The sequence below is a fragment of the Malus domestica genome, chromosome 03 (assembly GCF_042453785.1).
Source record: "Malus domestica chromosome 03, GDT2T_hap1".
In the NCBI taxonomy this organism is placed as follows: domain Eukaryota; kingdom Viridiplantae; phylum Streptophyta; class Magnoliopsida; order Rosales; family Rosaceae; genus Malus; species Malus domestica.
The window spans coordinates 16,430,557-16,443,678 of record NC_091663.1 but is presented as its reverse complement, the minus strand read 5'-3'; the positions used below and the strand labels follow the sequence as shown (position 1 = coordinate 16,443,678).

The 13,122-nt window shown below is 39.9% G+C and overlaps 1 protein-coding gene across 1 annotated transcript; it reads right to left on the bottom strand.

The window, feature by feature from the left end:
- Positions 1-216: 216 nt before the first annotated feature.
- Positions 217-2,660, bottom strand: LOC103424841 (uncharacterized). The gene is made up of 2 exons (XM_008362936.4): positions 2,358-2,660; positions 217-499 (listed from the first exon to the last, which is right to left on the bottom strand). The coding sequence occupies exons 1-2, from the start codon at positions 2,514-2,516 to the stop codon at positions 332-334; spliced, it is 327 nt and encodes a 108-aa protein (XP_008361158.1). The 5' UTR covers positions 2,517-2,660; the 3' UTR covers positions 217-331.
- Between the last annotated feature and the right edge of the window lie 10,462 nt (positions 2,661-13,122).

Genomic DNA, 13,122 nt, shown 5'->3' with positions numbered 1-13,122 from the left:
TCTCAAGCCGGACGTGCTGCCTTCGAACAAGTTGACGTCATGCTAACGGCAACGCTTATTTTAAATTTTTTATGTCAGGCAAATTTTATAGCACGCTGCATGAAGAAACAACTTTTCAGAGTATTAAATTTCCACTTAACCAAAGGGAAAAACGGTTAAAATGTGACGAGAAGATTCTTACGTTTGAATTACAGTGTGGTACAATGACACGAGTGGTTGGCATTCTACACTCAAACTAAGTGGAATTTCATTGTGAAACCTGGTAAAAGAACACAAAGGTTTTTACAGTTCAAACATATTACAAGAATCCATATACTTCCACGGGCTCAGCCTAGTCATCGAATATCTGATGTCGTTCAAGTTCTGTAACTTGTTCTGTTAGGAAGCTTACAGTTTGATTTCTAGTCACATTCTTGCTCCTACACTGTACCAACTGTTGCCGAAGACTACGAACAAGCTCATTAAGTCTCTGAATGTTCTTTTCCTGCAATAATATGATCTACAACAAGCCAAACATGTTAAATTAGAACTCTTGCAAAACCTTCGAAGCCACAGAAGAACTCGGATCAATGATGAAGATTCAATTGAAAGATGGATTAGAAACAGATCATTACAGCAAAATAACAAGTCATTTTAAATCATGGTAAATGCAGATTAACATCTTTCATTCAGGCGACACTGCAACATACCAGTTTGCCCATAATAAACTACATGTGTCCAACTAATGTTCATTCATGTCATCAGATTCATGGGAAGTCACGCTGCATCTACGAAACCGATAGGCCAAAAGAATCATAACATAAATACAAAATCACCCAAGCATGAAGCTTAGTGTTTGTGTTTGGTTCCTCGTTGCATTATCCCTGCCACTACATAAGCTTGATAAGCGGATAACAGATCTATGGGGACCTATATATACATTATTCCAAGGATTCTCCTTATAATAAATAGAAAGAAAAAAAAGTTGATTAGAAACTAAGCACCGTACAGGAAACAGATATATCAATAAATTGGCTACAAAGCGTTGTCGTCTTTTTGGTCAGAAACAAAATATCTGTTCATTCTAGGCGTTTTAATTAAGCTGGGACTGTCTGTAAGCATATATTACACCTCATATCGGTTGTTTTAGTTTACTCTGATTTTTATCATAAAAAGACTTCAGCCTAATTCCTTTCTCTCTCATCTTGTTCTACTTCTCGTTCTAAGTAAGCTCCTATATTCTATCTGCCTCTGTTTTTTGTCCCTCTTCTACATATCAGTACCAAATTGCTAGTAAGGTAGAGAACTAGAGATACATACATAAGAGTCACGCCAACACTCAATGGTCAAGGAACCTACACTAGTTTCCAATCCAAATGGGGAAAAAAACAAAGAACCTGATTGTACGGATGAAAACGTCCATGGTTAATTACAAAGGAGGATAGGAACACGAAAGCTAAACAAGAGAAAAGAGTGTGATATTGGAGTTCAGAAGTGGAAGAAACCTTTCAGAACAAATAAAGCACTCAATATCGAATATTTGAATGTACATACTTAGTAACTGTGTGGCTGAAAAGAAAAATAACATGACTCTTTCTTAATGATTTTGCTGCTTCCATGAGTAGACATTAGTCAATAATCCGACAGCACATACCGATGATGTTTCGATCACTTTAACCTCTCTCATACCAACAGTACATACCAAACGGAAAAAGTGTAAACAGCTTATAATTATCACTTATGCTCAGAAGAGTTGAATGCTTCTTGATTGATACAAGCCTGTTGGATTATCTTTTATTCAAGCAATCTATATACGGTCAAAATACACATGCATAGTTTTTGTGCCTCGAAAGAGAAGAAACCTGCTTGTTTCAAAGCTAATAATAGAGAAAACAGAAACACACAGGACTTAGGTGACAGCAAAGATCAAGTATTTGATCTCGCATTTTCCAAAGGGAAGTGAGAGTAGAAATAAAAGTAGTTTCTGTTGGGGCAAGGCTGAATCAGGTAGAAAATTGTCTACGGTGGCAACCTCCATATATGCATTAAACATCGTCAAATGAAATAGGATAGAAAAGGAAAACAAAGAAACAAATTCACATGCTTGTAGTTACTGGTTCCTCAAGAATAACCGAGGAAAAAACATACGATTGTGGTTTCAAGTAAAATTAGCCAGCATTCCAGCTAGGCAGCCACTGAAAAATAAAGACAAACCCGCACATAAATGTCTACCATAAGCAGCTAATCTCAGTTCAAGAAATATTTTGTGACAATCAATATCTCCATATAAGCATCAAAGAATAAGGGACACTGAAATATGGACTTACTAAAAATAAATACAAACAAAGAATTACATGAATCAGGAAAAGGCTTGTTACCTTCTCTTTCACAGCTACTTCCCTATTCGAGTTTTGATTCTGCTTTTTGGAGATGCTTGGAGTAGTGTCAAGATCAGGCACAACTTGTTGCTTCCACTCAAACTGGGAAGTGATAATGAGAATAAGAAGCAGAAAAACAAGCAGCACTGGTCTTGACATCGTCCGCAATTCTTTTATACCTGTTCAATAGTCAAACCAAGCAAAATAGGAATCACAAAAACAGACTAGGCATTCATCAACTACAGGTTATATTCTACTTCTGTAGTCCAATTCGGGTTCCTAGTCTTGGAAAAGTGTTTGAGAAAGAAATCGCACCTGCGCTCCATCTTCCTAGAAGTGACATAGAAGTTTACGGAAATTCTAGTGAATTGCCTTTGACAGAATAAACTGCCGTTTGGTAGCTTTAGCAAAATTCTTTCTCGAGAATGTTTCCTTGGTCACATGTTACGCCCCGATCTTGAGATACATCCAAGATCGACACATGATGTCACCAGTTATCTATTCATTTGTCATCTCTCGCCTCTGAGACATGAACAGAACATAAATCAAGGTCCAACAGCATAGTAACTTTTCTTTTATTTTATGTTTGCATCTAACCTTCTTGTTAGACTGCCTACGTACTCAAAGACTTGATTAAGCCATTTGTAGTTCACCATTTCTCTAGCATAAAAACATAGGGTTCAAAAATTACTCAATGGAACTCAATGAGCATGATCCCTCAATTTTATAACACGTAAGTCAACCAATTAACCATATCAGAGTTTTTCCCTTCCTCTATTACGTATACTGAACTGTTTTCCAACAACAATCCCACAAACACAACCAACAATTTTTCAAAAATAAAAAATAAAAAATGCATGCTCTTAACGTTTAACTAGGTTAATCAAACCAATAAAATTTTATATCACTTCATTAAGTTTAGTAAAGCTGACCTATGTAAGGTTCGTCGTATTTCCTTACCTGAAATTCAAATCAATAGCATTGAAACTCTAAGTTTCCAACACAAGTATAAGCTTGAGCAGCTTCTATGTTCCTACATTCTAGACCAACTCAAAGGAATCCCAAATAGAATATGATTTTGGACCACTCAACGAAATCGAGAGGAAGCAAGGTATCTGGATCACTCAACGGAATCCCGAATAGAATACGATTTTGGACCACTCAATGGAATCGAGGCAAAGTAGGGTATCCAGATCACTCAACGGAATCTTGAATAGAATACAATTCCGGACCACTCAACGAAATTGAGGCGAAGTGGTGTAATCAAACCACTATTCTAAAAAGGTGGTGCTAGGCGGTTGGCACCACCGCGATTAATCCTAAGCATTGCCTAGACTCGCTTAGGTGTCCACCTAGCCTACCTAGGTGCTAGTCTAGCCCGCTTAGGCATAGGTCTAGGCTGCTTAAACCCTCCTAGGTCTCGACTCTCACTCAGATAGAAAATCGATAATTTCATTTTGCATTTTAAATTTTCAATAAAATGTAAGAGACTTGTTGAATATGTCGATGATCACCCATTATATGCTTCTTCCCCATGTTTTGAATATGTTCTAATACTTTATCATTTATATGTCATTTTATTTTGCAATTTATGTATGCGTTGGGCGCTTTAACCATTCAACCATGGATGCTTAGCAGGGATCCTCTTACATGGTGAATAACCAAATTTCAATTGAAATGAAATCTTTAGGATAAATCAATGCAATTTAGGAGGGTTCAATGCCAAGACATCAATTGAAATCTTGGATTTTCGAATTGAGAGAGATCTAGAATTCTCACCATTTCTTAGATTCATGGACCAAATTCTATTCAGGGGGATCTTTTATTCACATTTTTTCCATCAAGAAAGTTTTATAAAACTCTTGGACTCCCAAATAGAATACAATTCTGGACCACTCAATGGAATCGAGGCAAAGCGAAGTATCCAAACCACTTAATGGAATCCCGAATGGAATATGTATGATTCCCCAATGTGGATTAACTAGGCGGAACCATAGGCATCCATCCAATAACGTGGTCTCCAAATACGGAGTAACCAAGCAGGACGACCTATGGATCTAAAGAGACTAAGTAGGCAGTGAACCCCTTATGTGGTTTAAGGGGGTAGCGTGGTCCCCCAATTTCGTTGTTCATATAGAGAATCATCACGTTATGATAGTGCTTCAGTTACCTCTTCGGATTTTCGTCTCCCTTGAAAAAGTCAAATGTGGCAAGCTAAATTTGTGGCTTCATCTGCTCGATCTCGTTCTTGAACAGTGACCTACTCATGTTAGCCATGTCTCTCTGAAGTGCCTCACTAGTCTCTCTGTGCATCCGCTCATATACGCAAGGCCAAGATGGCTTTGACGAGAGTTGAGCTTTCGCCTTTCTAGGCCGTGATCGACCTGAACTAAAAATGGGGCAAACTAATGAGGTTATAAAGAGTGAAATTTGAATCCATAAAATTGCAGAATAAAAATTGCAATGTAGTGTCGGATATGAGCTTTAAGGATACTGGAATTCAGTTCTACGTTTTAGTCAGATTATTAAGGGCAGAAACGTCATTTTCAATCATTTATAACGACTTGAAACTCATATGGAATTCCACATTGACCTATACCTAAATAATAAATAAAGCCCTTTAACCTAACTCAAAAACCAAAATTAATTCCTAATCAATATATTCTTAATTAATAAGTATTTGATCTTAACCTAAGTTCTTTAATTTAGAAACCCTATCGACCCATATACCCACCATTTTAAAAAAACTTTAAAGAGACTTCCATTAAGATAGCTCTAATCTATTTAACCCTTTGCAACTAACCTGAACTCTTGATGACCAGCTGTTCATTACCCAAAAAACAATTCGAAGGAAAAGTAGGTGTGAAGGTTGTGTGCGTACGTACTCTGTAGTTATTTCCTTCAGTTCTTTATGATACAATTATGTCAGGAACTTTGTAAGATCTTTTTAATGGTTGAGAGACAAACAAATAAACATAATAAACCCAGATATATGAATGTATGCTCACGGACCCTCAGTTGTCAGTTCTTCTGGTTTACCCTAAATTTTGAAAAAGCGAAGAAAAATATATGTCCTTTCCATTTATGGGTTATAGCTAGTGGTAGCTGCTGTCAAAATTTTCGTTCAATCATAGCTAGTTGTAGTTGCTGCAAAGTTTTCTATGTATGTGTTATTGTAGACATGTAAATTTCGTTGAATACAAAAGGTGTATGTGTAAAACATTCCTAAAATTTGGCAAAAATCAAGCAAAGGAATACAAAAGGTGTATGTGTTATTGTAGACATGTAAATTGCGTTGAATACAAAAGGCATATGACTCATCACAAACGGACAAGTCATCAATGACATGTGGCACAAATCAAGCAAAGGAAGTGTAAAACATTCCTAAAATTCGGCAAAAGGGAGAAAATCCCCCTTAAAATCGGCAAGGGGCCCAAAATCTCTCAAAACCGGAAAGAAAGCCAAAGCATCTTCACAAAATAAGCAAGAATTGAAGATTGCTCACAAATAGGCAACAAGGCATATAAATTTCGGCCAATATGAGGAAGGTGGCTGAAATTAAGACACAAAACATGCCTAAATTCTCCCATGGACAAATCTAGACACAAATCAAAGCCAAATCCATCCAAAGGCATGGCTTTGGAAGTTTATAAATACAAGGATCCAAGATACACAAAGGGGTCGAAAATTGCACATTGAGAAGAACCTCTGCACAAATCTTTGAAGACTAATACACTGCCAAAGCTCTCTTCAAAGAACGTACAACCAAAGCCGAAGCACTCCCCTTGAAGAATCAACAAGCACTCGTGCCGACTCCTTCAAGATTTTGTTGCAAGCTCAAAACTTGTAACGACGTTCATTTCAAGATCAAGTCGCCAAGACCTTTGAATCAATGAAATCCTGCATCAACATCACCCTTTGCCGCAACTTTGAGGTGAAGATCATCCAAGCATCGTTTCAAGCCCAAAACTTGAAGCAATCGTTCAATTGTTCTTCCGAGATCAAGTCATCACAACCTTTGGATCAACAACCTACGCATCTATGTCAAATTTGGAGACTGAATCAGAGGAAAATTGTAAACAGAGATAGTAACCTACAAATTCAAATCAATACAAAATCTACTTTGTACACGTGTTCTCATTTCATTCGTTACAGAATTTTCAGGTTTACAGTTATAGCTAGTGGTAGTTGTTGTATAATTTTCCATTTATGGGTTATAGCTAATGGTAGTTGCTTTCGTTTCCAAGTTGTATTCGGGTGTTTTTGGGAGGATTCCCATCCCTTCCTTTTACCCTGCCCTCCGTCCCCTCCTCTCACAGTTTTTTTTTTCTTTTTCTTCCTTCTCTCTCTACTTCTTTTTTTCTTTCGCTCTCTACAAAGATGAAATCTTGAGCGTTCAAACAGGAGAGGAGAAAATCCTTGTCCTTTGGAAGTGCTTTACACAGTGAGCTTCAATCGAGGATTCTTCAAATCAATAGCGCTCACTTCACATTATTAGACATCAATTTTTTTGCACTCATTTTGTGTGTTGTTTGTATCTAGACCTGGCATTTTCTTACATGACCCGTTATCACGACACGTAAACGACACGAAAATAATGGGTTTCGGGTCAAACGATAAGAACTCGTTAATAACGGGTCCTTAACATGATTACACGAAAGTGACACGCGGGTAAACCTGTTTCAACACGATAAGAAAAAAGTTATTTTGATGATTTTAATTTTTTAAACTACTAAAAAAGCTTACTATAAAATAAATAGATATAATGGATATGTATATATTGTTTATTAATTATTATTGTATTATTATTCTATACAAATTTTTAAATTTAAGTATTATTTATTTATTTATTTTTATAATATACTATAGGCAAAAATTGAGATTAAAAAATTATAAATCACATTAAAAATAAAAATATCAAGTAATTTAAAAATACCAATCACATTAAAAAAAATTATAATAATTAATTTACAAGTGCGAGAAAAATGTGAAAAAATAGGCAAACGCTCATAATCGCATCCTCTACGCTTTGAGGATGGGTATATGATCGTTTGAGTTTTTAAAACAATACAAACCCTCATGAATAGTATTTTTAAGGGGGCTCAAAATAAACAAAATTCATAATCATTAATGTATAAGTCTGAAAGATGCGAAAGCATATTTAAACGCTCGTAATTGCATCATCTATGCTTAGACGATGGTTACATAGTCGTTTAGATTTTTAAAACCCTCCAAATCTCATGAACAATATTTTTCATTTGAGTGCAAAATTAATAATAATTATTGTGGAAGTGTGAAAAATGTAAAAATATATAATCACTCGTAATGACAAGCTTTACAAGTTTCATTAAGGGGTCAAATCCAAAATTTAGTATGAATATACTAATTTAGTATTATGTTTTACATATTTTTGGAGTCAAATTATGTTTTTCATTTTCATTATTTATTGATTTAAAATATATTTTTCTTAACGGGTAACGGGTCAGTTCATATTACATGATAATATTAACAGGTTGATTTCAGATCGGATCATATTGTGAACACAGAAAATTCCTGAAACGAAAGAGACAAGAAACGACGTGCACAAACAAATATTTGTATTTTTTGATTTTGGGTTACAATCTCTCTCTATTTTGATCCTCTGATTCAATCTCCGTAAGGTGTGTATTTGTGGATGTTTCGTTGATCCAAGGGCCGTTGAGGCTTGATCTTGGATGAACTGTTGGAAGTTTCTTCAAGGGGCCGTGGGCTTGATCTTTGAAGGTGGATTTGAGCGGATCTTCAAAGGGGCTTTTGGGCTTGATCTTTGAAGAACAGTGACGAACGGATCTCCAAGGGCTTTTGGGCTTGATCTTGAAGAACAGTGATGAACGGATCTTCAAGGGCTTTTGGGCTTGATCTTGAAGGTGGATGTTTCGTTGATCCAAGGGCCGTTGAGGCTTGATCTTGGATGAACTGTTGGATGAACGATGGTGCTTTCTTCAAGGGCCGTCGAGGCTTGATCTTGAATTGGTGGATGGTTGATCCAAGGGCCGTCAGGGCTTGATCTTGGGAGAATGATGAACGAAGAACGAAGAACACTTTCTTCAAGGGCCGTCGGGGCTTGATCTTGAATTGGTGGATGATTGTTGATCCAAAGGGCCGTTGGGGCTTAATCTTGGAAGAACGATGAACGAAGAACGAAGAACGAAGAACGAAGAAGGCTTTCTTGATTCTTCAGGAACCTAGATGCTTGAGAGCTTCGGGGTTTCAGAGCTTCAGAGCTTCAAGGTGTAATATGAATTGGTTTTCTTCAAATGAATGAAATGGGCTTGTATTTATAGAATTTTCCAAGGCCTAATTTTGAATATAATATCCCAGATGAAATAAGTCGATTCTGCCAGGTGTTGACACGTGTCCTATTTGATGACTTTTCCAACTCATTTCAATTTTCGTTGAGTCACACGCTACGTGTAAAATTTATGTAATACATGAGCGTTGACACTTTGATTTATCGGTCAACATTTATTTACCGAAATTTCGATGTCTACAAATGCCCCCACTTCAAGGCGCGTCGTATACATGTGATTGTCACGTGTAGGAGATGCGTTTTGAAGTCCCTTACTGTAGATGTCGATCCAAGGGCCGTCGAGGCTTGATCTTGAATTGGGCTGGAGATTTCTTCAAGGGCCGTTGAGGCTTGTTCTTGAACTTTTATTTGAAATTTCTTCAAGGGCCGTCAAGGCTTGATCTTGAAGGTTGAAATTGGACCACAAGGAGCTTCATGTGGTAGATGATCTTTGGCTTTGGTAGTGGGTGAATCGGCACGTGTTTTGGTGCGCTTGTTGACTTTCCACAGCTTTAATCTTGAACTGGGTTGAAGGATTTTCTGGATTCCTCCAATTGTTGATTTTCCACAGCTTATTCTTGAACTAGGTTTTGATTCAAGGGTGGTAGACACTTAATCTTGAATTGGACTTGTGATTTCCTCAAGGGCCGTCAAGGCTTGATCTTGAATTTGGCTGGAAACTTCTTCAAGGGCCGTTGAGGCTTGATTCTTGAAGGTTGACTCGAACACATGGCAAGCAGGCACGAGGTAAAGGTGACAACCTGTTTCTTTGTTCAATCTTTCTAATTCACACCTGAGCGGTTTGGTCAACGGTATGATCTTCAAGATTGATGGGCTTTTCTTCCAGTCGGTGACTTGATCTTTAAGGATTCGATTCAAGAGTGGTGAATCGACACGTGCAACTTACAACGCCTAGTAGGTCGACCCAAGAATTTGAGGGTCAAAACGAGTTCACCATCTCAGACTCTTTCTGCTGAGTTGACCGTGCATGCTGCATTCTTCTCTGCTTGTTTCTTCAGGCAGATGTGGCAGCTTCTCGAGTTCCTCAGTTCGGACTCCTTATGCTGAGTTGACTGTGCAGACCGCATTCTTCTCTGCTTGCTCCTTCTGCACGTTGTCTCCACATGCTGCAAGGTATCATTTTCGCTTGCCTTATCTATTCTTTAGGCAGATGTGGTAGCCTCGTTGGGAGTATAGCAGCAGTGGGAAACGAGTACTCGAGAGCAGTGCTAGGTAGGCAATCAGGGAAGGGTTCCAAGCAGTCGGTTCCTTACCCGAGTTTGAGTGGAAGTTCCGGCATATTGTTTTCTTTATCCTTGTCTTTGTAGGTAAGAACAAGGACAAAGGAAAGGACAGGGAGAACGCATGATATGAGATACTCTTGCTTTCTACCCTGGTGATATGAGATACTTTTGCTTTGGAGTCATTGGCTTGCAGAGGTACCCCAAGGAATAAGGAACACTGAGTGACCCGAGAGGCTTCGTTGGAAAGGCATTCTCAGAGATGAAGAAAGGTTCTATATGTCTGCCTTGCTATGAAGGGTGAAGGTGGACAGTTATAGGAATTTCTTTAGTACCTGTAGAGGTACTGTTCTTTCACTCGTGTCGGCAACTAACGCGTGATTGAACAGTAAACTTCACGTGCTTTCTCCTTCACCGAAAATCTTCGACAAATTACCCGTGATTTGCGCAAAGTTGAGTGTGCATATGACAAGTGATGACGCGGCTGAAAAAGACTGGCGCCTCTTCGATATCTGGGATTGGCGCTTCGACAAATTACCCGTGATTTCCGCAAAGCTGAGTTTGCGTGTGACGGGTGTCGACGCGTCTGGAAAAGCAAGATGCTTCTCCGATTTCTGAGCTTGCCTCTTCGATTTTTGAATGGCCTCTTCGAATTCTGAGCTCGCCTCTTCGACCTCTGAAATCCCGTCGAGTGCTGATTTTTTTTTATAGAGGCACGCTGTTCGTTTCAAAGCACACTTGAATTTTCGCTTGTAGAAACTCCCTTCTTGCACTTCTAAGATCTTGATTTGTCCGACCTCTTCTTTCTTCAACACCTTTGAAAATGTCTGGACCCTCCGACCGTCGTTTTGATTTGAACCTTGGTGAAGAGGTAGTCCCGTCTTCTCCAGATAACATATGGCGCCCATCCTTCATATCCCCTACTGGTCCTCTTACTGTTGGGGATTCGGTGATGAAGAATGATATGACCGTTGCGGTGGTGGCCCGAAACCTTGTCACTCCCAGAGATAACAGACTACTTTCCAAACGGTCTGATGAGTTGGCTGTTAAGGATTCTCTGGCCCTCAGTGTGCAGGTTCCGTGTCTAATATGGCCCAACGCCTATTTGCTCGAACCCGTCAAGTTGAATCATTGGCGGCGGAAGTGATGAGTCTCAAACAGGAGATTAGAGGGCTCAAGCAGGAGAATAAACAGTTGCATAAGCTCGCACATAGCTATGCGACAAACATGAAGAGGAAGATTGACCAGATGCAAGAATCTGATGGTCAGATTTTACTTGATCATCAGAGGTTTGTGGGTTTGTTCCAGCAGCATTTACCTTCGTCTTCTGGGGCTGTACCGACTGCTGAGGCTTCAAACAGCCAACCTCTGACGCCTTCTCTTCCTGGAGCTCTGCCAAGTTGTGAGGCGCCACCTGATCGTCCTTGAATATCCCCTGTTGTAAATTTGATTTGATTTGATTTTTTTTATTTTTTTTTTAATTTATGTAAAATTTCCAGAAAACTAAATAAAATGGACCTTCTATTTCTCTCTATGCGTTTTTTTTTTTTTTTTTTTTTTTTTTTTTTTTTTTTGTGCTGGATGCACCAAGTTCCATCATTTTTTTTTTTATTATTTTGCCCATGCACCACCAGAAACTTTTGATCTGCCATGGGGCTGTACCCCATCTTTGATCCACCATTCCTCTTTTTTCACGTGGTGCCAGATGCACTACCACCTCTTTTTTTTTTTTTTTTTTTTTTTAATTGTATTTCTTTCTGTATAAATTAGGATGGTGGGTAGAGGAATTTGCAGGGAGCGGAGCAAGGAGGACGGAGAAGATCTTCTCGGCCGGCTAGTCGTTTGACAGCGGTCTTTGAAGTTGTTGGCAGCTGCGAGGCAAGAGACGGATGAGGATGCAAGAGAAGAGCGGTGCAGCCTTGATGTCGGAGACTTTGCCGTCGCCGTTGCTGCTTGGAACTGATGGGCAGAAGGGGAGAGCTGCAGAGATGGTGATGAAGAGTCCATCCTTCATTGGAAACTCAACCTCAATTCAGGAAATGTTCATGACTACTTGCACTTACCGTGACGATGGCTGTCATTTACTCGCTGCTGTGGAGGAAGAAGGAGCACGCTCACGCTCGACACGGTGTTGTATCCTGAGACAACTAACGATCCGACGGTGGCGGGAGGACGAAGATGGATGACGGAGGAAGGTGGCGCGAGAGAGCCGGAGTAGGGCTGAACGTTTGACGAGCAGCAAGAAGTTCGGGAGAGGTCGTTGGGATAGCGTCGGTTCCGGCACCGATAGACCCGAGAGCTCTGTGGCTCTTGGACCCGTGGGTCATCTGCTTCACGAACTTCTTCTTCCCCTTCACGTAGTGCTTGTCCTCCGCCGCGTAAATCAGATTCAACGCCTTCATCAAAAGCAATCCGCTCATCAGAAGATGGATGCGGTGCACGGATCTCTTGTTGGTGTAGCAGAGGTAGACCCAGAAGCCCACAAACACCAAATACGCGAGAAAAAAGACCGAACCGACGAATCCTATCAAATCAAGCTCGAACCCGATCAAAACAGTTCAAAGCTCAACATTTCAGCGACGGAGAAGAGAAGCAGAGTGGCAGAAATCTCTCATATGGAGGACTACTTTGTCTCAGACCTATGTTGATGAAAACGATGAAGAAAAAAAGGAAGGAGGTGGAGAAGCTTGGTCTCGATCTTGGATCGGTAGTCGTGGATCAAGGAAGCGTGGTCGTCGTCCTCAATTTGTTGATAGGGGCTTGATGGTTGTTGCGCTGAGCGACACCACGGCCGGGCAGACGACCGGGAAGAAGATGGAGGAGATTCGCGAGTTTCGAGGCTTCAAATCTGACGATGGAGGTGAAATCTCGTCCCGGCTCAGCCCTGAATCTAAATCTCCTTCTGTTGATTTTAACTTTGACCTTGACCTTGCTCATCGTGCTCTGCGTTGTTGATGTCGTTTGTCATCAGTCCGAGTTGACACAGCGACGGCGGCTTTACCAGTGGGCTCACCGACCGACTCGGCTTTGTACACTTTGCACTCGTTCAAGTCGATCGAGCTCCATGATTGGTTTCCGTGCTTTGGCAGTTGAAGATTCTGGAACCATTCGAACTGAGATTTGAGGAATTTGTTCTACAATTTGAGCTCCATGACCGCCTGGGCGAGCTGATGCGAGTGTCGCCTAAGTTAATCGA

Coding starts and splice junctions, on each gene's coding strand:
- LOC103424841 (XM_008362936.4), bottom strand. CDS start 2,516: ATGTCAAGACCAGTGCTGCTTGTTTTTCTGCTTCTTATTCTCATTATC. Junction 500..2,357: donor AAGTAGCTGTGAAAGAGAAG/GTAACAAGCCTT, acceptor GGCTTGTTGTAG/ATCATATTATTGCAGGAAAA.